Source organism: Geotrypetes seraphini, chromosome 7 (assembly GCF_902459505.1).
Source record: "Geotrypetes seraphini chromosome 7, aGeoSer1.1, whole genome shotgun sequence".
Lineage (NCBI taxonomy): Eukaryota > Metazoa > Chordata > Amphibia > Gymnophiona > Dermophiidae > Geotrypetes > Geotrypetes seraphini.
Window position 1 is genome coordinate 123,672,530 of NC_047090.1, and position 26,126 is coordinate 123,698,655.

The window sequence follows — 26,126 nt, forward strand, 5'->3', positions numbered from 1 at the left end:
CAAGCTATCCAATTTACGAGGGGCTCCAGGAACCATGAGGGGAGCTTCCCAGTTTTTATAGAAAGTTTCCCATAAGATGTCGTGGACGGGCAACTTCAGAAATTCTTTGGGAGGTTGCTCAAAGTCTAGGGCATCGAGGAAAGCCTGAGACTTTTTAGAGTCGGACTCTAAGGGAATGGAAAGAGCTGCTGACATCTCCCTAAGGAATTTGGAGAAAGAGGATTGCTCTGGTTTGGAGACAGTGTCGGTCATGGAGGGTTCTTCGTCGGTTGACGAAGCGTCCTCCTTGGTACCGTGAGGGGAGTCTTCCCACAAATCTGGGTCCCTAACGTCGGGGTGCGTACGTTTGGACATCGGTGTGGAGGGCTCGGCATGGCGGGTCTTTGAAGGAGAGTTGCCTGAGCGCACCGAGGCTGTACCGGGTGAGGAAGACCGATGTCGTTCCTGGGACCGGACAGGGTCGGCAGCATCACAGGTATGTACTGCAGGTGTTTCTGCCAAGAGCACCGGCATGGAAGTATTAATCGGTACCGAGGGGGTCGACACCGATGGGACAGTGTGAGGCTTGGACCGGTCCCGTACCGGAAGGTGCGGTGCCAGCAACGCCGGCAACAGTTGTTGGAGCTGTTGTTGTAGCTGCTCCTGTAACTGTGTTTGGAGTATGGCTGCAATGCGGTCGTCCAGGGGAGCACGCTCTCCTCCATCGGGCGGGAAGGCACTCGCGCATGCGCGGTGCGGCCAACTAGAACTTTCTAGTTAAAAAGGTCCGTACCGGGGCTCCGTCGGTGACGTCACCCATGCGTTAAGAAACCCATGCGTTAAGAATATGCTGCCTGCTTGTCCTGGGATAAATCAATGCTACAGAGCTAGGAAGACAATCAAGCCTAGCCACAATAATTTTGTGTTAGACACATTAAGTTGGGGATGGGGAAGGAAGGAGCAGAATGCTTAAAAAATAAGAAGGAAGTCTGCAGTAATGCTATCAGTGGAAAAAGCATTTAATTTTCGAAAGCATCTTTGAAAAGAAAAGTTTTCAGAGAACTTTTAAACCTGTCTAGTACAGATTCTTCTCCGATATATCCAGGGAGTGAGTTCCTTAACTGCGATGTGACTACTCAAAAAATCTCTGCTCGTCTTGTGCCGATAATCTTTAGAGAATGTACAGAAAGCTTGAAAACCCAACTGGATTGTGGCCCTTGAGGTCCATGATTGCCCATCCTTGTTATAGACAGACATGGCTTAACTAGAAATAACACATTCTTCACTTGATGTCAATCCCGTTATTCACTCAATATGCTTGGGGTTAATATCACAACATTACACCCACTAGCATCCCCAAGTCCATACACTTATTGCAGTTCTTTGTTTTTATATATTTCTCTTTTCAAATCCTCGACCTCAGTGACACCACTCACCGCTTGAATACTCTCACAGCGGTAAAGCTTTGTATGTCCTATTGTCACTGGTCCTTCAATTTTCACTACCTTTTAAGTTCAATCAGCATAGGTTTAGCAAAGGGAAGTCTTGCTTTACTATTTTATTTGATGTTTTTGAAGGTGAAAAAAGACGTGGATAAAAGTGAACTGCTTGAGATAATGTATTTGGTTTTTCTAAAAGGCATTTAACAAATTTCTTATGACAGACTCCTAAGGAAACTAAAATGCATGTGATAGAAGGTAATGATCTATTGTGGATTGGAAACCCACTTCTTACTTTACCTCATCTTGGTCATTTTAAGCAAGACTGGTGACAAACAAATAAGATGAACTGACACTTCATATGGATGAAAAACAGACTACAGATTACATGTTTATGAAAAAACCCTTCATTGCCCCATGTTTTGTATCACAGCTGAAGCTTTTAAACACTACCTTCTATTTCAATGTTTATTAGATACAAAGTAATCAAACTTCAAAGTACTACATAATGCATACTTTATTGGTGCCTGAGACAAGAAAAAATAAATTTAGCTTGTATAAAATTAAATGGATGACTTCACTTATGTTTCAACAGAACAAGCAGTACTAAACATATACCTTCTTCTACATTGCATGCAATGCTTAGGCTCAAAATGGATCCAACAGCCAACATAGCCCCCACCTCACTGCAAATCTATCCTCGAGAGCCAGTACAAGAGCTCCAGCTATGTCACACTAATGGTCACACCATAAAACAAATGCACCAGAAGCCATTGAGAGTCACAGAGTCAGAGCAAAATTTGACTACTACAACCAATATATAAGATTTGTTTTTTTGAAGAAAACATTTCAGCTTATTATAAGCAATATTTTTATAAAGAATATTTATAATGTAGGATAACAGTAATTTGATATTGGTATTGTAAACAGTGATGTCATCAGTAAACTTTCAATGGTAAATAAGAATAAATATGGATCTATAGTAAATCCAGTCCAGGACCAAACCATCATTTAATTTATCACAATTATGACATCAAAAATATTGTTTAAAATGAGGAGCCAGAGCCTATTAGAATTATCACTAAACTATTAACATGCATTAGTGTTAATGGAAAGATTCCAATAAAAAACCAACCAACCATGAAGACCACTTGTGTGAGGCACCCACATCATCATTTTGGAAGAACAGCAATGTATATTTCTTTCTCCAGACTAGCATTTACTTTGAATGATCTAGTTTTGTTTTTTTTTTAGTGGTTCTCAGTGTCTTATTTTATAAAGGTCTGAATTTTAGCTCTCTAGTCTATGGACTAATTTATCAAGCTCAGCAATAGCTCACAAGTCTGGTGCAAACAGTACAAATTGTTACCAGCTACCCTTGAGCAGCTGTAGACAAGGAATGGACTCCATCACGTATAATATGCTTCTATACTAAATTACTGCAGCGATTGTCTAAGATATGCTACTACTGGTGGAAGGTTTTCTATAATAGTGTTCTGTAAGACTCCTTACTCAAGATAAATTCAGCATGCAGAATATTGAAGTTCTATTATTCACTTCTTAAAATGAAGATCTTACCATCAATAAGGTTAAGTTTATGGCAGATTTCTTATGGAAGAATTTAATCTCCGTCATTGTCTCAGCAAAATGGGCCATGTAAATATACAAAAGACCACTCCCAATATTTAAGGTTTGCAGTAAATCTAGTTATTAAACTTTTACTCTAGTAATTCTGCCCAGTTTCATTAAATGATGATGGAAAAAACAAACAGAATAAGGTATTGGTATAATGAAGGGACATTTTTTTTTCTCTACATATCTGACAAACTATATAAAAGTATGAATGAGTTCTGTACTAAAGAATGGTGTGCAAAAGAAGGATGTCATAAATAATTATATTTGCATAGATATGTACTTTTCCCTGTGTCTTATTCTCATTTTGGTTAAAAGCAGCACACAAAATATTACCCTTGTCAACGTTCACAATGGATTTCCCTTTGTAACAAATAGTGTGCTTTTGCAGTGCGTGGCAGTCATGTACCTTGACAGTCACACTTACAAAACTTTCACATGTGTTAAAAGGAGATACATGACCACCATCATAGTCAAAACATTTGTTCTTTTTGCTCTAGTTTTGTTTCAACACATCAACTTAAATCTATAGATAGAGAAATCTTAAGCAAAGCCATTTCTTGGCATCTGTATTGTGCAGAAAGATTAGTGAGGCAGTTTTGCGCAAATCAGAGCTTCTTTATGTAGATACAGTCTTTTACTGTGGTAATAATTGCCATTCCTGGTAATGCCAGGCTGCGTCAGTCATCACAAAATATTTTGCCATGCTTAACCTGTTTCCAGCCATGGTTACCATTGCCAGTGCCCTGCCCCATGAGGCATGAGACCTGGGCTTGATTTCCAGGCCTGTCTTCTGCACCTTGACTGGCTGGGGATGTTGCAGAGACCATGTATACAGTTCCTGGTGGGTGGTGAGGGGAAGGTTGTGGGGGCTCATATATTTCTTAATCATGAGATCCCTGGGTATAGTGTCTGCATTAAATAAGAGATGCAAGTGTTAATTTGAAAAAAAAACTCCACTATACTGATACAAACAGAAGCACAAGTTGTCTTATGCTATGTTTCCAAATAAGCTAAAAAGCTCAAAGAAGAAACTTCTTCCTCCTCAGCAAAAAAAAAAATCACCATGACACAATAATAGTACTGTGCCTTGAAGCATTACCACAAGGAACGGCAATCATCACCACTGTAGTCGTGAAATAAGAAAGTGAAGCTGAATTATCAAGTTTTTGTTGATCGGATATCGGCATTTCAGGCAGCACTCGAGACAGCAAGTTTCTTCAGGTGATCCATAAAAACCTGCAAGCTCACATCATCGGTCAGAATTGGTGCTCCAGACTCCTACAAGCAAGGAATAAAATGAGGATTAGTTACTAAAGCCAAAGGATCTTTCATTAGTATCAAAAGTCAGTCTTAAAACTACTTTAAAGTACAGTGCTGTGTACATCTAGCAGCACTACAGAAATTATTATTATTAGTAGTAGTAACACTTTAGTAAGCAACAGTGTAGAAAGGAGTCTCATCAAAATTAGGAAGCTGAAATGTATTTGGTTAGCTGCTCACACCTTGAGAATAATTTTTCCTCCAAGGGCAAGTAGGATCACTATAGTCACACAAGTGAGGTAACACTGGGTACCTTCTCTCAGAGCTTAGAAAACCCTAAAATTGCTGAAACACCACAGACATTCCTTTGCTCCTGCAGTGTTCTAATTGATTGTGGTCAATCAATTTTTTTTCTCCAAATGCATCTTCAGCAGTTTTAAACCAAGTTTGATTTTACAGAGTTACCGTATTTTTTGCTCCATAAGACGCACCCTAGATTTAGAGGAGGAAAAACCAAGAAAAACATATTCTGTACCAAATTGTGCCTCTGAACCCAGCCCCCTACAAAAATAGACAAATATACTGCAGCAGACAGATTTTGATCACTAAATTGAAATCCTACCTTTGTCTGGCGATTTCTTTTCTTTTCCTTCTTTCTCTCACAGCCTTCCAGTCTTTGTCCTTCCTCCCTCCTGCACTGAAGCCTGCCTGCTTCCTCCCTGCCACGCTGATTCTTCCTCCCTGGTCCGCCGCTCGCCTACTGCTGCTGTAACTCCATGAAGGGAATGGCCAGCAACGTGCAATCGGGCCCACAAGCCTTCCCCCGATGTCAATTCCGACGTCTGAGGAAGACTTGTGGTCCTGATTGCACACCGGCAGCCCTTCTTTTCCTTTCCTGTGGCGGTGAGCAGGTAAGAGGGTGGCGAGCAACATCAGCAGCCGGGGGCGGGAGGGCAGAGGTGTACTCGTTCCATAAGACGCACCCCTTTTCCCACCCCCTTTTTGGGTGCAAAAAGTGCATCTTATGGAGCAAAAAATACGGTATATTTTAAGTACCCAGGTTTTAAAAGATGCTCTGATTGTATAAAGAAGATGTCAATCATAAACGTGCAAGATCTGTGTGTCCATTATATGGGACTGAGCCATGATGTTGAGAAAAGAGCTTGTAAATTCAAAAGAATTGTGGAGAGAGAACTTGGCATCCTAGTAAATAGAAGAAAAGGAGGTCTGAGAGTTTATAGTTGGAACCAAATAAAACAAATTGTTTAAAGAAACCAGTAAAGTGAGGTCACCAAGTATTGAGAGGGTTAGAAATGCAACTAGCCATTCCATCAGTGACAGCTGTTCCATTGCTAGGCATTCCCCTTCAGAAACCGACAGACTGGCAAAAATGAAAGAGCATCACCACACAAGAGATGGCGCCTTCTCTCATGATGTAGAAGGCAGAAGACAGTAGACTTCATCAATCACTGTATTCAGTCAGGGAGATTCTTCCCTCAAAGCATCACTGTGGCAAGATCTCCTCCCCATCTCTCATACTGCCCAGAAGACTTTGAGCTTCCCCACTGAGTGAATCCAAACTAGAAAGATTTTCCTACAATGTAATATCCCACATTTATAGATGCATTCAACCTCTAATGCACTTACCTTATGAAACATCTTTATTTCTGCTTTGGTTATCAGATGGGATCGCCCTTCCTTTTGTATTTCCCCTATATGGCTCTCTTTCCTATTTTATAATGTAATTCTTTACCTTAATCCTATCGTTCCAGTAGGTCCTGTATGTTTTAATGTATGTTACCCTATTTTATTATGTACAAACCGTTTAGAAGACTGAAAGGCGGTATTAAACTTGAAACTTAAAGGCTTCCCTTATGCAGTGCTGACAGACCCTCCACATTATATTCAGTGCAATTCAAAAATGAGCCAGCGGCCAGTATATGTCCAGTTATACCCAGGTATTTAATGCTTATGCCCGGATATGGCCAGCACTGAATATCTGGATCTAATTTAGCTGGTGATGATCAGTGCTTAAAAAAAAAATGCTGTTCATCGCCAGCTGAAATTGACCATAAATGTAGAGGATAGTCAGCAATGGGATATACACTATAGTTGTCTCATTAACCCATGGTAGCAGAATCTGCTCTCATGCAAGCAAAGAGTTCACAGGGCACATTTTAATAATTATGCCTAGAAAGGAACAAAGATTGCTTGACACCATAAACAAAATGATCTTTCAAAATACAATATTGAATAGAAGCACAGCAACCCATCTGTTTCAGCTGCCAAGTATCTCTCTGTATAAGCCCTTACGGACGGCCTTAGGCTCCTCCCAGTGTATCCCAGAATGCACTAGAAGGGGCCTAGGGCTTTGATTGGAATCTATGGCCCCTCACCAGGAAGGCCCACCATTGTGGAGAGGCAGACCTGACGCAGGAGGGACTGGGCATCACTCCTGCTGCTTTCTACAGGGGTGTGGGGGGAGCCAATGGCAGAGGCAGGAGTGAGCATTCCTCCTGTCAAGAATCTTAGGGGTGTGTGTGTCTCAGGCTGTGATGTTCATGGGGGAGGAGGGTGTCTGGGTGGTCGCAATGTTCACTGGGGGGGGGGGGTTGGTTGGAAGTATGGAGGGATCCAGGTGGTGTGATGTGGGGGGAGGGGAATCGGGAGTAAGGAGGGGTCCGGGTGGTAAGGCAGGAGGGAGTGGGCATATCTCCTGCCTCTTTTTTGTTTGGGGGCATCGTTGGGGGGGGGGCACAACTTTTTTTTATGGGGACAGATTGTGCATGGGTAACTCACACACAACATCTGTGCCCATCAAAAGAAAAATATGGCAGTAGGTTAGTAATCTCTGGCCTTTAACAGCTATCGGTAAAATTAAGGGATTCCCTAGCGATGTTATGGGTATCGATCAGAGGGCTTGTTTCAATGTTAATGACTTCATTTTAATACTAATGAGGCCATTTGCATGGCAGAGTTGGCAAATGCATGAATGCACAGAAAACCAAGTGGTAAGCAATTGTGTACATTAGGTCAGAAAATTAGGGTAGGTCATCATTAAACCAGTTCAAACTAGTTTAGCGACAATCGTTAGATGATGGGAGAGTCAATAGGTCATACATGGCATACGAGAGATAAGAAGCACCCATCTCAATCTTGGCTACTTGCTGCTCTACTAAGTCCCAGTTATCAGACTAATGGCAGAAAAGTGATGCTCGGCCCATCGAAAACAAGACTGAGCAACCAGACTGCCACACATCGCTGCCTGTACTGCCAGGGCAGTAACATCAAAACTCTGTTTAAGGAGGGACTCCAACTTACGCTTCTCAGGGTCCCTCAAAGAAGAGCCACCCTCAACAGGCACAGTATACCACTTTGCGATGGCCGATACCACCGAGTCCACCACAGGCGACTTTAAGGTGTCCCAATCCCCCTCTGGGATGAGATAGAGGCGGGTCATAGAACGTACAAAGTTAAAGGGCCTTTGGCACCTGCCACTGTGTGAGAATAATATCCCGAATATCCTGATGCATAGGAAAAGAGCGTGAAGCTGAGCAGATCCCCCGAAGCAAGGGATCCACCACACATGGGCTCTGACACGGTGTCCTCGAAATGTAACACCGAGGAGACCTGAAGAATAAGCTCATGAAGCTTGTCCTGCTGAAAAATGTGCACCACGGACGAGTCATTTTCTGTGCCTGTCATATATATTAGTATTTTACAAAGCCAAGTAGGCACCTGCTTGTCTTTTTAAAACAGGCTTTTCATAAGCATTTGCTTTAACTAGCACCCACCTCCCCTTATAAAATTACTCTCATTCTGTCTTGACCCAATTTTTGTGCATGGCAGGAAGCTCTCACAAGCATTACAGGATGACAGCTGTGCTTTTGAAATTAGGGTAAAGACCAGTTTGAACTGAATTTCACCTGTACAAAATGTTCAGAATTTACTGATGAAAAATGATTTAAACCAATAATGAAGATTCCTATTCATCCTTCATCCCTATAAGAAATTCCTGTAATATGTCAAATATCTGCTAATAACAAGCTTTTGATAATATTAACAGGAGTTGCCATCCAACAAATAACATATAATTGGAAGGACTGTAGAAGACTGAATTATTGTTTTTGGTGGAATTCAGTTTGTCATGTGTATAAAATGGAAAGAGCGTTGGCAATTCAAAAAGGTTATTATAATAAATTTAAGGATGTGTGGGGACCATTATTAAATTATAGTAATGAATAAGTTACACACTTCCCAATTTTAATACACATGTGGATTTGGGGTGGGGTGGGGGGTTCTTGGTTTTCCATTAAGAATATATATATATGAATGTCATAAGATATTATTTTCAGGTGGTATATATTAGTTATATATGAATTTGGGAGGGGGTGGGGGTTAAATCTTATTGGTGTATGATATTGAAGATTTTTCAAGTGATGTTGTATTATAATTGTTTGATATTTACTGTACACTTGATGTAAGTTATAAAATGAATAAAGAATAAAAAAAAAGAAATTCCTGTAATACAATTTATGCTATGTAAATTAGACCATTATTTTAGAAACAAAAGCAAATTTCATACCTGTCCCCATGCGTACATGTTGTTGTGCGTCTGAGAAGGATTCACTTTAGACAGCAAGAAGCGGGCCTGAAGAAGAACACACAGATGTTTGGAAAAGCACTAGAGTTTGAGCTTTTATAGCTACTAAATTCATGTTTTGATTCAGTTTAGTTCACACAAACATTTTTGCAAGTGTTTGGCTAGTCTGGATATCATTTTTAGGAGTTCTGTTTATCAAATTTGCTCAAAGAACATGATAAAAATTATGAGAGTAACTTTAAAAGCAAATTATTCATACAACACAGTTTTATGCTTGGAAATGGCTGGTTATAAACATGCTCAAAATACATGTTGTTAAAAAGAGGTGCATAAAGCACAGTTACTTACCGTTAACAGATGTTATAAGAACATAAGCAATGTCTCTGCTGGGTCAGACCTGAGGTCCATCGTGCCCAGCAGTCCGCTCACGCGGCGGCCCAACAGGTCCAGGACCTGTGCAGTAATCCTCTATCTATACCCCTCTATCCCCTTTTCCAGCAGGAAATTGTCCAATCCTTTCTTGAACCCCAGTACCGTACTCTGCCCTACTATGCCTTCTGGAAGCGCATTCCAGGTGTCCACCACACGTTGGGCGGAAGGTTTCATCATATTGTCTACAATGATACCCAGATCCTTTTCTTGGGCACTAATCCCCAAGGTGGACAGCCCAGGGACAGCAGGCAGATATTCTCACTGATGGGTGAGGTCACCGACAGAGCCCTGGTACGGGCACTTGAAAAGTGAATTGCATCTTCAAGTTTAGAAAGTTTGCGATTAGCCCGCACCATGCATGCGCGAGTGCCCTCCTGACCAACGTAGGCATGTGGTCCCTCATTTAAGATAAGCCAGCTAAGAAGCCAACCCGGGGAGGTGGGTGGGTTGTGAAAATATCTACCTGCGGTCCCTGGATAACACCTGTTACGGTAAGTAACTGTGCTTTATCCCAGGACAAGCAGGCAGCATAGTCTCACTAACGGGTGACCTCCAAGCTAACCAGAATGGGATGGTGGGAGTGTTGGCAATTCAGGAGAATAAATGTTGTAATACTGTCTGGCCAAAGTGGCCATCCCGTCTGGAAAAAGAGTGCAGACAATAATGAGAGGTGAAGGTATGAACTGAGGACCAGGTGGCAGCTTTGCAAATTTCCTCAATAGGAGTAGATCTGAGAAAAGCTACAGAAGCTGCCATAGCACAGACTTTGTGAGAAGTGACAATGCTCTAGGGTTTTCATAATTTTATTTGTTGTTGTAGTACATTTTAATGCTCCCCCCCCAGTCCTCTCTCCTCCTTAGATAAATGATCTGTACTGGAGTTGGGGGAGGGTCCCTTGCCAGTCTGAAGGCACAAACCTCTACCCCAACACAGTCATGGCTCACAATGGCACTTATTTTCAAAGCATATGGATGTCTCAAAAGACTGAAATGGACATCCATGCACTTTAAACATATTTTGCAAAGGCAGAAAAGGGATGTTCAACACTGCAGTACATTCAATAGTAAGGGGACATGTTGTGAGCAGAATTAGAGAGGGCCTAAAATCTGGACATTTAAGTGTTTACTGAAAGGGAAGAAGCATCCATTTCTAAAAAGGATGTTCTCATTTAGACCTGTTTCAGAGTAAAGGTATCACCTTCTTTTCTTTATTTCTATTTATTACCTTTTAGTAAATTCATCCCTATATTATCATATTTCAACAGAGTAGGGAGGCTTTGCACTTCAAGGTAAAGGAGCAAAAATGGACTTGGAGAATACTGTTGAGGTGAAGAAGTCTTTGATACCAATTTAAGGCAGAGGGTGCAGCAAGAGAGTATTGTTGCTAGATTGGAGCAGTAAGGAAACAAGTCATAGTTGGGTGAATAGAAGAATGATGTCTAAAATAATGTGACACAAAAAGGCAAAAAGACCAATGTCAGTCAGTTAAGCTGAAGTTCCTCTTGTGAAAAATATCTGCAATGTATTGATTTATGAACTTAAGTCCCTGCCACTTGCTTAGCTTTACTCACCTGACTACCTCCGTGCTCCGTATCAACATAACGTGGCATGGGGAACCTAGAATGAAGAATTTCTTGAGCATCATCAATTGGAGCTTGCAATAAATGGCGAAAGTTTTCATACTCTGGCATGTCTTGGTATCCTGCTTTACGCCACTGAGCTATAGTCTGGAAATAGAAATAAAATTATAAAACTTTAGATACGATATCCAACCCAAGCTTCAAAAATGGGGGGAAAAAACTACTTGGAAGTGACGGTGCTTAACAAAACAGTACTTTTACTGGTAGGACACTTACCTTTTCATAAATCTTGCAGAGTTATTTTATTCAAAGCAATACAGTTGTTAATCCTGCCTTGATCCCCCATATAAGCTAGCAATACCAATCTGCCTGAGTTTAAGATGGTTATGAATTTTCTATTTCCAGCAATGGACTCAGCTGTAAATCACAAAATATCACAGAACAATATGAATGCAATGCTCTACTGAGGAATCAAACCAACAATGTGATTTCATCAGTCTGCATTTTAAAACTTTTACTCAGATGGTTTCTTAAAAGTAGTTGTTCTTGAATCAATTTTTTATGCTAATTCTAGAAATGACTTCCATTTTTGCCTATCACGTCAGGTTTTTACACAAAATAAGTTATGTTTTCACAATTTTAACGACTAAGCATAAATGTATTCAAACACCATTTCACATGAGGTCAATTTTTATTACAAACACATTCACGTGGTGGCAGTTGTAGTAGTGACACGGCTAATATCCGCTGTACTACGAGATCTTATCCTACTTTGCAGCTTTCAGATATTGCTGCATTACTCCCTCACTCGCTGTGCCTGACGACATTGGCTGAGGGAGTGGCTGCACCGGCGTTTTCCACTCCTCCGGAGAGAGGCTGACCGCCTCGAAAGAAGTACAGGAGTTCTCAAAAAAACTCACTTCGAACCAAGGACTTCTTTTCCGGTATCCCTCTAGGTTGCCGCTTGACGAATGCATCCATCGGATCCAGTAACTGTATGTCTGACCCGGGTACTGAAGGAAAAGCCCGGGTCTTCAATTTACGTTTCACCATCAGAATAAGTGTAAGGCACGATGGCGCTCTGCCAAGCTCACCTTAATTAGGCTCCTCCCCCAGCCATCATAGTTTCATTCCATCTCCTTAATATCTTGGTGAAAACGTTCACCTTGTTCTTCACTATAAAGTCCCAGTAATACAGTATGAGGAACACAAATGGCTTATCTGCGGTGACTTCAAAGTTATAGGAATACTATTAGGACAGGCACAGAGATGTTCAATATCTCCGATTTATTCATATAGCTCTTTAATTAACATGTGTGCTGTCAATTGCCTCAACAAGAACAGAATGTCATCAGCAAATAGATATTTTAGGCTGTCTGCCCACACCTCAATTCTTCTCATCACCACTATCCTTTAACTGCATCGCCAAAGGTTTAGGGTAACAAGGGCAAGAAGAGGCATCCCTGCTTAGTGTTACAATTCAGGGACAAGTTTCTGAATAACCTCCATTCACTGGAAAACAAGTCCACCTTTTTGATATAGCTTTCAATCCTTAACCCTACTCCTCTGCTCTCCAACCCAGCCTGCTGATTAACCGTTCCCCTTAACTGTATCCATGACATCCTGTTTGTCTGTCTTGCCTGTTTAGATTGTAAGCTCTTTCAAGTAGGGACTGTTTTCTTTTTTTTTTTAATAAATCTTTATTAGTTTTCAAAAATTACAACAAGTGTACAATAATCCATCAGAAATATATTAATTAATCACTTGACAATCTTATTTGTAATCTTCCAATAGATAAATATAAAAGAATCCCACCCCTCCCTCCCATATACTAATAATTAACAATTATCAATTCTTATCATTCATACTCCCACCCTCCCTCTATCTTTTCCAATACTGAGGTGTTTAAGATGTCTGATCATTAGAATAAATAATCAATGGCCCCCAAATCTTTTTAAACTTATTATAATTACCTTGTTGTATAGCAAGCACCCTTTCCATTTTATAAATATGGCATACTGAATTCCACCAAAAAGTATAGTTTAGTTTAGTATAATATTTCCAATTTCCTGTAATCTGCTGAATGGCAACCCCTGTTAATATTAATAAAAGTTTATTATTATTCGCTGAAATTTGGATTTTAAATCTCATTGATGTACCAAATAATACAGTATCATACGAAAGGCCAACATGATTTTCTAACAAAGAATTAATTTGGGGCCAAATTAACTTCCAAGAGGTAGGGACTGTTTTCTTAGTCTTTGTGACTCTGTGCAGTGCTGCGTGCGTCTGGTAGCGATGCTGGTTCTCGGGGGGGGGGGGGGGTTTGCGGGGGGAGTGATGCCGGTTTGAGCGGTGGGGAGCAGCACCGGTGGCCTTGTGTGTGTATGTGGGGGGAAGGTGGAACCAATCAAGCGAGTTTCCCTTATGTCCTAAGGGGAAACTCGCTTTGATATACGAGCATTTTGGTTTACAAGCATGCTTCTGGAACGAATTATACTCGTAAACCAAGGTTCCACTGTATATGGTAACCCTCAAAACCAATAAGTTCAGCATACAAAAGCGACCAAATGGGGTCCCTAGGGACCCTGTGTTTAGTGCTTCCAGAAACTATCTTAAATATAAAAGATAGATATCACAACCTTAATTTTTACAGAGCTTACTGAGCGAGTCAATTGCCATTTTTGAATTACTGCAGAGAGAATCTCCTAAGGTATGATCTCCTCAGGTATCATATCACATGCCAGGAAGAGGCACCTACATGGAAGCTGCTGTGGCTCAATGGATAAAAGCCCTGTTCTCATCTGCCAAAGGTCATGGGTTTGAATCCCAAGTATGGTAAGCTCCCCTAGCACATATTCCTATTTTATTATTGGCATTCTACCTTCCAGGTGCACCTTGATGATCTCACAATGAGGTCACCATTGTGCAGCTGGAGATGTCCATTTGCTCTGAACTAGAAGCCATGGTGAGGTTTGTATCTCTTTTTTCTGATCTTAACCTTTTGGAAATGAAGTTAACTATGCAATATATATATATTTTTCATGAGCCTTGCTTGCTTAATGCAGCTCTTTCAAGACTTTGCACATTGCAGCATTCTTTACTCAGAAAAAGAGAAGCTTTTTAAGTAAGCAATATAAAGATATCTTTTTCATGAGCCGTGCTTGTTAATAGATCTTTTCCTATAATTAGCAAATACCACTGCTGATTGCCCACAAAAATAGATTTTACATGCAATATATTTGCATTCATGTGTCCTGTTTATGTGGTGCATAATTAAATGCATTTTGAGCTTAATAAAGCAAAAATAAAAGCTCCATAAACCTATTCAGCAGAACACATTGGAGACATCCAAAGCCTGCCTGCTTGCCTAAGTCCTGTCCACCTAACTCACATCTATCGATCGCCCAAACCACGCTCAAAAGTAGACCTGCTTTATAGTGCTTATAAGACCTAGTTTTACAATTGTTATACATCTCACTAGCTCACTGTGGCACAATGGTAAGTCCTACATCCTTCCACCCTGACATTCCTGGTTCAAATCCCATTCACTTCTTGTAACAGAAGAGAAATAAAAAAAATTAAAAGATTAAAAATAAATCAGATTAAAAACCAAAAACTATAGTGGTGCCAGCATTTCACTGCATACAATTGTAATGAAAAACAACATAAAATCTCCATTCTAATAACATCATAATAATGAAACATGACAATGTTATATACATTGTTCTGGCTGTCTAACTTCCGTCTAAAATGACGTCTACAAATTTGGACGTCCAACTCACGCTGAGCGTGATTCTGTAAAGGACGTCTAACTTTTGTAGAATCGCACCTATGGGGCCGTCCAAACCATGCTTAACATTAGACACACTATACAGAATCAGGCCCTCAGTCTTCATACTCTGTGCCTGTCACTCACACAGTCACTACTGTCTTTACTTTCCTCCAAAATGTGCTTTAGAGCATCTACAGCACTAAACCCAACTCTTCTTACCATATTGCTCATGAAAATTGAGCGATAAGTGATCGGCAACGCATGTAAACCCCTAAGTTATTATAATAAATGCTTTTAATTCAAATAAGAATTTGGGGATTCCAACAGAAATAAAATTATACATTGGTATTAGATAAGATATAGGGAGGGTGGGGTTGGGAAAGTTAATAATTGCTAATTGTTTTATTATTAATAAATGGGTGGGTGGGAAGGGATTCTTTTATATATTTTAAGGATTATAAGTAAGACTGTCAAGTGATTTGTTAAAAATTTTCTGATTGATTATTATACACTTGATGTAAGATTTGAAAATGAATAAAGATTTATAAAAAAAAAAACAAAGAAATAAAATTATATTTAAAATGTTTCTGCACCAAAATGCATTCTAACAACTTTGCTGCACTAAGTGATAATTAGGCAACAAATTGCACAAAATAAAGCCCAGCATAAAAATATGTTCCCCATGCCCTGCAAAAAATGCCCCCCTGCTGATTATCCAGTTCATAAATGCTATTATATTGAGTCCCCCCTAATTTCACTCTCATTCCAAGAAATTGGCCTGCCGGGAGAAGGGAGATATGATAGAGACATTTAAATACTTATGTGGCATAAATGCGTATGAAACAAGTCTCTTTCATTTGAAAGGAAGTTCCAGAATGAGAGGGCACATGAAGAACTTAAGAGATAATAGGCTCCAAAGTAATCTAAGGAAATACTTTTTTACAAAAAGGGAGGGAGATACATGGTAGTGTACCTTGGTAGAGGTGGTGGAGACACCTCCAACGTCACTTCCTGGACCCAAACCTAGGAAGTGATGTCAGAGGAAGAGCTGACGCTTGCGTGAGCAGCAGGTTGGAATTGCTGATTATGCTGGGAATATTAAAGAAGTACAGGGGTAGGGAAGGGGCTGATGGGGGTGGGAGGGTGGAGGAGAGGGGCGCCACCGCCCCAGGTGCCTCTCGCCCTCGTTACGCCACTGACCTGCACTCCTCTTTTGTGGTGAATTGAGGCCCTTTATATTTATACTTACTTTTCTAATCAAAGCAATCATTAGATGTCACTTCCCGGTAAAGCAGTGACCCAATTCACTTACCACACATAAATCCCCTACTATGAGCTAAAAGGCCCACCTTCCTTAGCCTGCCATCCTTTCCCAGCTCACATCCCTCCTCATCATCATGGTCTGCAAAAGCACTCAGATCCACTTTTCACAGATGTGTACATATCATCAACCTTGAGATCCATCCACACCGCCACAATCCCCCAATACACTTAAACTTCCCCAGAGCCTCTACTCGCAACCTTACCTATATTCCTATTTCAGAGAGAGAGAGAAGATAAAGATTACAAAAAGGCAACAAAGCAATAAAGCTCTGGAAAGTTTCTTTGCAAGTCTCTTATTCAGCATAGTCACTTGTCTGCACTCTCCAGACCCTCATTTTATTGCTAAATCAACCAGCCTCTGCCCAATGTTGCAGACAGCTCCTGCACACATATTCTGGTTTCCCTCCAATGGAGAAGTATAGGCCAAAAGGAAGGCTTACCTATAGCAGATATTCTCCTGGTGAATGCACTTGGTGAAATGATTCAAAGCTCTCTGCTTTCTCAGGGGTTTAAGGCCAGATTCACAAAGCTTTTGACTATGTGTTTTCCATTTGAGCACCCCTGTTGCTGCACCTTCACAGGTGTCTTCTTTTTTACTACATAATCATGGAAACTATGATATCAGGCAGGTGACTGATTGCACAGGACTCAAGGGTTGATGAATACACTTTGGGGGAAATTCTATAAAAGGTGCCTAGCTTAATTAATACATTGGTTTCAATTATGAGCTTTAACAAGTTCAAAATTGAAAACAAAAATTGGCTTAAAGGTGCCTATCTTCTTAGGTGCAATTCTGCAAAAGATAGGCACCTATTGCATGGTGCCTAGTAGCGCCTAACTCCAAAGTAAGCATGATTAGGGACAGAGAAGGACTTAAGCGCTGCAAGATGCGATTCTCTAAAAGACTTAGGCACCTATAATATAGGCCTTTAAAACCCTTGCTTACATTACAGGTGCCTAAGTTTCAAGTTAGCTATGATTCTGTATTAGGCATCTGTGTGATTGACAAAAAATAAGCAACTATATTATAGGCACCTATCTTTTTACATGCCATTTATATTCCCCTATATCTAGATAGCAACATATTCTGGTCCTCATCTTCTCCTAAGATGAATACAGCCTGAAGTCAAAGCCTCCAGAATATTAAATTCTGGCATCACTTCCTATTTTCCAAGTCCTTCAGTTTATCTGCAAACTCTTGCTGGCCTTCCACTGCCGCTGCTGCTCCTACTTTAGGGGGGCAAGGGTCTGTTGTCTTCAGTGCAAGACCCGCGCACCTGTCCGGAGCTCTATTCCACCCTCCCCCGAAAATCAGCCTGACTGCTGCATTTTGTATCAGTTGTAGTCTCTGCATTTGCTTTCGGGAGATTGCCAGATGGGTAATGTTGCAATAATCAAGGTGGCTTAGTATTAGGGATTGTACCAGAATTCTGAATGCTGATGCGTCGAAGTATGCTCTAATGGACCTGAGTTTCCATAGAGTAAAAAACCCTTTTTTGGCCAGGGAGTCCACGTGGTCTTTCATGGTTAGACCTTGGTCCAGTATTACCCCCAGAACCTTCATTGTTGGTTGAATGGGGTAGTTAAGATTGTTAATGCATAGTGATTTTGTCGTGATATGTGGGTGTGGTGAGGCTATAAAGAATTTGGTTTTGTCTGAATTGAGCTTCAGTCTGAATTCTGAGGCCCATTGTTCCATCAGGTTTAGAGCCTCTGTTGCTGTGGGGGTGATTTCGGAGGGAGATGTATTAAACGGAATAATGATTGTGAAGTCATCCGCATAGCTGAATACTTTTATACCCCTCTGGGCCAGCTGCGTGCCTAGTGAAGATATATAGACGTTGAAGAGTAGCGGGGATAGTAGAGACCCCTGTGGAATGCCTGATGGGTTTCTCCATGTTTTAGAGAGGTTGCTGTTGAAGCGTACTTGATAGGTGCGGGTCGTAAGGAATTCTCGGAACCAGTCAAGTACCTCACCTCCGATGCCGATTGCGTCTAAACATTGTAGCAATTTTTTGTGATCTACCAAGTCGAAGGCCGAGCTCATGTCAAATTGCATTATTAAGGCATTATAGCCCTTGCTGAGTAAGTTGCGTAAGTATTCTAGGGTCGCTGCAATCACCGTCTCGGTGCTGAACAGAGGTCTGAAGCCAGACTGGGTTTCATGTAGTAGCGAGAACTGATCAAGGTAGTCCATCAATTGGGTGTGTACTAAACCTTCCATTATTTTTACGAAGAATGGTATGGATGCTACCGGTCTATAGTTGGTTACTGATGTTAGGGATTGTTTACGATTTTTCGGAATTGGGGTGATTATAATGTGGCCGTATTTCGTTAGGAATTTTCCGTTTTTGAAATTATTGGTCATATGACTCCACAGTGTTAGTTTAAAGTCTAATGGGGCCGCTTTCATAATGTAGGGGGGACAGGGATCTAGAATGCAGTTTGATTTAGTATATTTTTTGTAAAGTTTTGTGAAGTTATTCCATTCAGGATCCTGGAAGGAGTTCCAAAACATATCCACTGGTGTTTCATTTTCATGTATGTTGGTTATTTGATGTTCATATGTGTTGTTTGTTGGGCAATTGTTCCTTAGGTTCACAATTTTTGAGTCAAAGTGGTGCGCTAGATCGTCTGCTGATGGAAGTTTTATGTCGTGCATGGATTGGTTGTGGCGTGTGGTATCAAATAAATTTTTAACCAGGTTGAACAATTCATGAGTGTTGATTCCTTTTGAACTCGTATCGGATGTATGTATTTTGGATGAGTAGAATGTTTTTCTTTTTTCTTTTATCAGTTGTTTGTAGTCCTTTATGTTTGATCTCCAATTGTTCCGGTCTGATATTTCTCCTGTTGTATTCCAGATCCTTTCTAGTCGTCTTACTGATTGTTTCATTTTTAATAGTTCAGAGTCGAACCAATTATTATATTTATTTGGGCGGTTTGTTCTGTTTCGTTTAGGGGCTATTTTATCTAAGATGGATGTGCTTGTTTTCGTCCACTGTTCCCAGAATTCGTCCCCTTCGTTTATCTCCTCGCGCAATTCGTAATGTGCCCAGTATTCCTCTGGGTTGATGTGGCCCCTTGTGAGATGTTCTTTTTTTATCTTTGGGTGAGTTTTTTCTTTTGGTTGGTTCCAGATTAAGTTAAAGTAGTAGGTGAAATGATCGGACCAGATGTCGTGGTACCAGATACCGTCAGATATAGAAATGGTGGGATTTAGGATTTCTTTTGAGGACATGGCTACCAAGTCTAACTGATGGCCTTTTTCGTGAGTATGTGTGGATGAGGGGAAATTGTAGTTGAGTGAGGATAGGAAGTTTTTAAAATCTTTTGTGTCAGGATTGTCCTCGTTCTCTAAATGTAGGTTTACGTCTCCTGCTATAATGTTGTAAGACGGGGTGATTGAGTTATGTAGAATGAATTCGTAGAAGTCCTCTCTGGCCTTTGACCAGCATTTTGGCGGGACATAGAATAGAATACAGGAGAGGTACTCTTTTAGATCCTTGTTGCTAATTTTGCATGCTAGTGTTTCTAATTGGTTGGTTGTCTTGAATCTACTAATTCAAGTTCCAGTTCTTCCTTGAGGATGATTGCCAGTCCTCCCCCTCTTCTGTCTACGCGGTTTAACATGTGAATTTTGTAGTTATCTGGTATTAGGTCGTTTAGTATTGGATCCTCTTCGGACAGTAGCCATGTTTCCGTTAGAAAGAGGCAGGTTAACTTCTTGTTGGTTATCTTTGATTAAGAAAGCTTTGTTCCTTACTGATCTAGTGTTGAGGTAAGCGCAGGGAACAGAAGTAGTTGTGATGGGTGTGGTGGGTGTAGTGATTTTGATGGGTTTTATTTCCCTTGTCCTTTTTTTTCTCTTTTATTTATTTATAAAATTTTACAATATTTCAAGCATATACATCTTGTACAGTAAAGTGAGATCAAACAACATATTAAACTAAAATTGCAAAATTAATATTACTACAAGAAAATACTAACCTAGCTAATCTCACACTAGTCCTCAATTTTATTGGATCCATAATTAAGAGTAGAACATATATAATTCAAATTAATTAATTAGGAAAAATCCTTATCTGACTAAAGTGCAGGAAACTAACTTTCCATGGACGTTGTTGTTATTCCTTTTTCTAGGCGTTTCATTGAGAGAAAGCTAATCAGTTGAGATGGCTCTGTAAATATATACTTCAATGATAGATATCTAACTACACATTTACATGGATATCTCAAAAAGAACATACCCCCTATTTGAGTCACACCAGGTTTTAGAATTAAAAATTCTTTCCTTCTTTTTTGAGTCTCTCTAGAGACATCAGGAAAAATCTGAATGTGCTGTCCCAGGAAGTCTTTGGATCTATTTTTAAAGAAAAGTTTTAATATCCAATCCTTGTCTGGAGCCAAAGCAACAGACAACAAGAGAGTAGCTGGAACAGCCAATTCTCTATCTGATTGTTCCAGTATAGCCGAAATGTCCAATGACCTCTCCCGGGGTTCCTCAATTTTATCTTCTTCTTTGAGTTGGGGCTTAGCAGGTAGGTAATACACTCTTGTAAGAGGAGGTAAGGAGTTTTCAGGAATTTCCAAAATTTCCATAAAATATCTTTTCACCATTTCTCTAGGAGAAGTTGACAGGATTCTTGGAAAATTTATAAATCTCAAGTTATTTATTCGACCATTATTCTCCTGCACTTCCAGCTTCTTCCTGAGTAATATATTATCTTTAACCAACATATCTTGATTTTGTTTCAGTAGCATTAACTCCTTATTTGTATTTTGTGTCTCTGTTTTAAATTGTGACATATCCTGCTTTAAAACTTTTATTTCTTCCTTTTGTTCTTTTAATTCTTTATCCAAACTTTTTATTTGAGGATTTAAGGAATTCCCCAAGTTTACTACCAAGTCCCATAATGCTTCGAGTGTGACTGTAGGAGGTTTTGTAGGTGAGAAAAGTTGTAATGGTGTAGTATCTAAATGTTCTGGAATTAGCTTTACCTCAGTGACGTCTTGTATTCCTCCAACCTCTGTTGTCCCGATCGCAAGTCCCGTTGTCATATTCAGCGAGCCCTCCATACTAGCCTCTGTGGACACAGAAGAAACCACCTCCTCAGGTAGATTCTGGTCCCGTGGGGAGCTGGCATCTTGCGGCGTCGGTTGGAGGGGTGGCGTCCTAACGTCGGGGCTAAGAGTGACATCATGCTCAGGGGAACCCACCGCACTACTCTCCGGCAGTGTCCCCAACGAGCTAGCACCCGACCCTTCTTGTTCCCGTTGTAGGCGTCGGAGAAAATCATCAATGGTAACCACTGGGGTTAAGGGTCGCCGGGAGGCTCCTCCGGTGTTCCTTCCTCGTCTTTTCGGCATTATTAAAAAAAAAAGAGAAAAGACTTCAACGACGTCCTCACTGCAGCAGATATGGAATAGACTTCTTAGATCCAATAATGGGGAGCAGGATCCAATCCGGGTCTATATGTCCCAAATAAATTTCCCACTGCCGGCTCCCGGACTCTACGTGGCACGCCCCTTCGGCCACGCCCTGCGGCCGCGCGGCTGCGGCCGCAACCGCAGCAGCGGGTGCTTTTACGCTGTCGGAGACGGACCCAGTGACGTCAGGGGTCCGTCTCTGTGATTGCCTGTCAGCGCCACCGACCAGGAAGAGGAAACCGCCGCTGTACACCCGGGACCAGCAACGGGACACCCCTCAACTCTCCTCCAGCCCGGTAAAACTGCTCCCCCCTTGTAAAACTGCTCCCCCCTTGTCCTTTTTTTGAGGGTACGGTGTGGTCTTCTGTTACTTGTGATTATTTTGATTTGATTTACTCTTTCTTCCTGTTGGTTAGTTAGGAGCCTCAGGTGTGTCAGGGTGGTGAACGGAGTGAGGTTTTGGATAGAGGGATATAACGTCTCTGACGTTATTGCTGAATAAATAAATAGGATCAATAAGAGCTTCATGTTTGCTGGTTTTTGTAATTCCTTCCTGTGTTGATTGTTATGTTGGTTTTCTGTTGTTACCAATAATACTTTTGCAAAAGATTGCCAATATATTATTGTAAGACTGTGAGGGCTTCGAGTTGGGGCAGCAGTCAGCTGTGTGTTCTCCTGTGTCGGGAGGGGGGCGGAGCAGGGCTCCCACGCTTCTCTCCTTGTGCAGGGGGAGCCGGCGAAAGAGGCAGGATTTAGATGGATGTTTCTGACTTGGAGGTCAGCAGGTGATTCTGGTGGAGTGGTCTTTGGGGCGCAGGTGCTCCACGAAGGCGCTCACTAAGGCGCAGGCGCCTTTGTCGTGCGCCTTCGGCGGCACGCCGAACGGCGGCGCGCCGTTGGCGCTGGGCCTTTTTAAATGGTGTGTCCTCCGGCTGGATCGGGGGGGCCGGAGCAGGGCTCCCACGCCGGTCCAGATCTGGCTGGTCTGTGCTTGGTGCGGGCGCTGGGCCTTTTTTAAATGGTGTGTCCTCCGGCTGGATCGGGGGGGGGCGGAGCAGGGCTCCCATGCCGGTCCCGATCTTTTTATGATTTTATTTTGCTAACATTTTGAAAAGTCATAGAAGTATTTCTTTTCTTTGTATTTTTAATTTTTATTGGCATTTTCAAAATTCTTACAAAAGTCACACCCAATACAATAAAGATAAGTATTATTATAAATGTAAACTTGTCTGTACTAACCCTCCCACCCTATCCCATATACCCTTACCCTCATTCCCATTCCTCCCTCCTTACATACCAGTATTTCTACCTGATGTTAAAGCTAATATGACATCACAAAAGACATACTAAACATTGATATATGGGCATCTTACCTCTCCGTGATAAATCAAGATCTGGAAGAATGTGTCCATAAGGAGGATTCGATCTGGAAGAATACTGCTGCTATCCAGAAGAACAGGCTATAAGAACCCAATAAAGTACCATCACTTATGCAGAACAGATTATTCACACAGCTTAAAAAAAAATTTTTAAATTAGCATAAGTCAGAAGTGTGTCTTCAGAATGATATAATCTCTGACCAAAAGTTAAACTTATTTCTGGAAGGAACTTCTACATTTCACATTTAATAGGATTGTCAACATTCTGGGCTATAGCAACAACGTCTTTCTCCAGAGACAGGCAAGAGATATGCAGCCCCACTTGATCGGTGAAGTCTCCGACTGAGCCAACAGCATCGGTCCTCTCTCCCATAGCTATAGTAAGCTTTTTGAGCATGTGAAGGATTGCCTACTCCTACTCCCTGCCTCCTATCAGTTTTTTTCTGACCTGCTTCTTGACAGTCGCCACTTTCTCTCTCTCTTCAGAGAAAAACATAACAGCCCAAAGTTAGACAAGTTCCTGCTGAACTAGAACATACGCAGGTAAGGCTAGACTCAATTAGGGCATTGGTCTTTGACCTAAGGGCCGCTGCGGGAGCAGACTGCTGGGCACGATGGACCACTGGTCTGACCCAGCAGCAGCAATTCTTATGTTCTTAAGAATTCCTCAGTACGAGTGACTGTTCACTCACTGTTTCCTTTGGCAGGAAGACTGACTTATTGATTGGGAAGAGAAATGGTACTTTCCTGCCCAGTTAACAATTGTCAAAAATGGGACCGGTTTGTGTGTGGAAGCCGGCTGGTATTTTTTGATTGCCTACTGCACTTGGTTGCTAGGACCGCGAAGACTCTTTCTTACAATGTCCATGCCTTCAACGATGCTACACGCCGGCAAAGACAAAATGCCGGCAAAACAGCTGATGTCTTCAGCTCCCTCCCCCTCAGGGCCCCGCTTCCGTTCTGGTGGGGGTGGCTAGTACAAACCCACCAAAGGTTCAGCTACGGCGGCGCCTCCAAGAAGAGAGAAAGATAAGAAAAGACGCCAAGTGGTTCAGAAGCAAAACATCCCCTCTCCACCATTGGCAACAACTCTGACACGTCCTGCTGAACAGGCTTTAGTGTCCAGCCTTGCAGTGGCGTCTTCATCACAGGGGATTCCCGTGGGCTCAGCTACAGCCTCGCGATCCTCTCCCCTGCTTTCCCTCACAGATTTGCCAGCGGCATTTGGACCACAAAAGGGTGCTGGAAAAGTTTCAAAGTCCAAACGGGTGTCTCCTTTGCTGGACTGAGAACAGCCAAGGGTATCTCCTAAAAGGTTAGCCCTGTCTCTTGTAGTACAAGTTGCTCCTTCTCCTGAGGCTCAGTCTTTTCAAGTAATGTCAAATCTCTTCACCTTTTTCAGAATATTATGCAGGAGAGTGCAGGGTTTTTTCAACAACAAGTCTCTGCATCTCCTGTTCCTGTTTTGGAACCTTAGCAATGTCCTTTACCCCCACCAGCTGTGGTAGACATACCCCCCATTATAGACTGGAGTCCTGGAATTCCCAATTGTTCCTCTCCATCCCAAGGGCCATCAATCTCCCAGGGAATGGCCGGACCAGCAGGAGTCTTTGCCTGGGGATTTAGAAGAACCAGACCAGCCTCTGACCCAGCCCGCCACAGAGAAGCACTCTTACCCAAAGTTTTTACAAAAGGTATCTTCTCTTCTTACTCCAGATTCAACTCCTTCAGGTAGTAAGGATTTCCAAACTATCCTTCAATCCTGTGAGTCTCCAGTGAAAGATCTTATTGCCTTACCAGTACATCAAATCCTACAAGATCTTCAACTTAATTGGCAGAAACCATGGTCAGTATCCACGGCTTCTAAGCACCTTCAGATTACATACAAAGTGCAGAAAGCGCCTGGTCATGATTCCCTTCAACTTCCTCACCATTTGATGGTTTCAGAATCAACCATGAAAAAGGGTAAGGCTTCCAGATCCATCACAAATGCCTCCCCTGGTAGGGACTGTCGTCTCCTGGACTCTATAGGCCGCAAGGTCTATCAGGATGCCATGCTCTCCACCAGAATTATGGCCCACCAGATTCAGATTTTACACTTTCAGCACTCAATCTTGCAACAGCTGGAATCAGCCTCACCTGAGTCCATTCCTAATTTGCAAGTGGCTCTTCAAGAATCCACTTACCATTCAATTAAAACTATGATGCCTATGACATGATCACCAGGATACCAGTTGTGGCTATAGCTGCCAGACGCACTGCATGGCTGAAGGCATCAAATCTTAGAGAGGATCTTTATGACAGGCTGGCGATGCTCCTTGTTTAGGAGACACCCTTTTTGGTGCAAAGGTAAAAGACACCGTTTCTCAGCTGAAGGAGGATTCCTCAGACAGCCGAGAACTTGCGGCAACTCCTTTGGATCAGTCTATCCAATTTCATCGCTCTTCTCCTAATTATCCCTACTGAAGAACATATCAACCACAACAGTTCTTCCAGAGCTGCTTTGCAACGTGCGCAGACATCTCAATATGCACCCAGACAATGTCCTCAGGGAGGTAAGCAGCATGCCGACTCTCAACTCCCGACACTCAAGCCTGCTCCTAGTTTTTGACCATCTTCCAAGTAGGGGGGCGGCTAACACAATTTTACTCAATTTGGTGGCAAATCACAACAGACCAGTGGGCCCTCAATATTACACTTCAGGAGTATCAGCTAAATTTCCAATCCCATACCATGCCTTCCAGAGCTCCACCCCCATACACAGTTCCTCCCCAACATGCGTCTCAGTTGCAGCAGAGATCTCACTTCTTCTCCAAAACAATGCCATAGAAAAAGTACCACCCATTCAACTCAATCAGGGGTTCTACTCAAAGTTTTTTCTTATCCCCAAAAAGACAAGGCCTTCGGCCAATTCTCGACCTCAGACCTCTCAATGTCTGCCTCAAAAGAGAAAAGTTCAGAATGCTCTCCCTTTAGGTGATTCTGTCTCTACTTCATTAATACGATTGGTTAGCCGCTCTAGATCTCAAATATGCCTACACTCATGTTCCTATTCATCCTGCCAACTGAAAATTTCTCAGGTTCAAATTTCTCAATCGCCATTTCCAATACAAAGTCCTCCCGTTCGGCCACTCATCAGCCCCACGAGTATTCACGAAATGCCTGGCAGTGGTGGCAGCACATAGTGTTTTCATACCTGAATGATTGGCTATTACTAGCTCATTCCAAGGGCTGTCTTCTTTTCATCATTCAAACCACTGCAAATACCTTGCAAAGTCTGGGCTTCATCATC

The 26,126-nt window shown here is 41.8% G+C and overlaps 1 protein-coding gene across 1 annotated transcript in view; it reads right to left on the minus strand.

Annotated features, from left to right (window-relative positions):
* Positions 1 to 1,917: 1,917 nt before the first annotated feature.
* SEC23A (Sec23 homolog A, COPII coat complex component) overlaps positions 1,918 to 26,126 on the minus strand; it is a 144,874-nt gene continuing 120,665 nt past the window's right edge. Inside the window, exons 16-19 of the mRNA XM_033950990.1 lie at positions 22,829 to 22,915; positions 10,919 to 11,074; positions 8,899 to 8,964; positions 1,918 to 4,331 (exon numbers count right to left, since the gene is read on the minus strand). Of these exons, the coding sequence (XP_033806881.1) occupies positions 4,242 to 4,331; positions 8,899 to 8,964; positions 10,919 to 11,074; positions 22,829 to 22,915 (399 nt within the window). The 3' untranslated portion in view covers positions 1,918 to 4,241. The remainder of the gene's footprint in view (positions 4,332 to 8,898; positions 8,965 to 10,918; positions 11,075 to 22,828; positions 22,916 to 26,126) is intronic.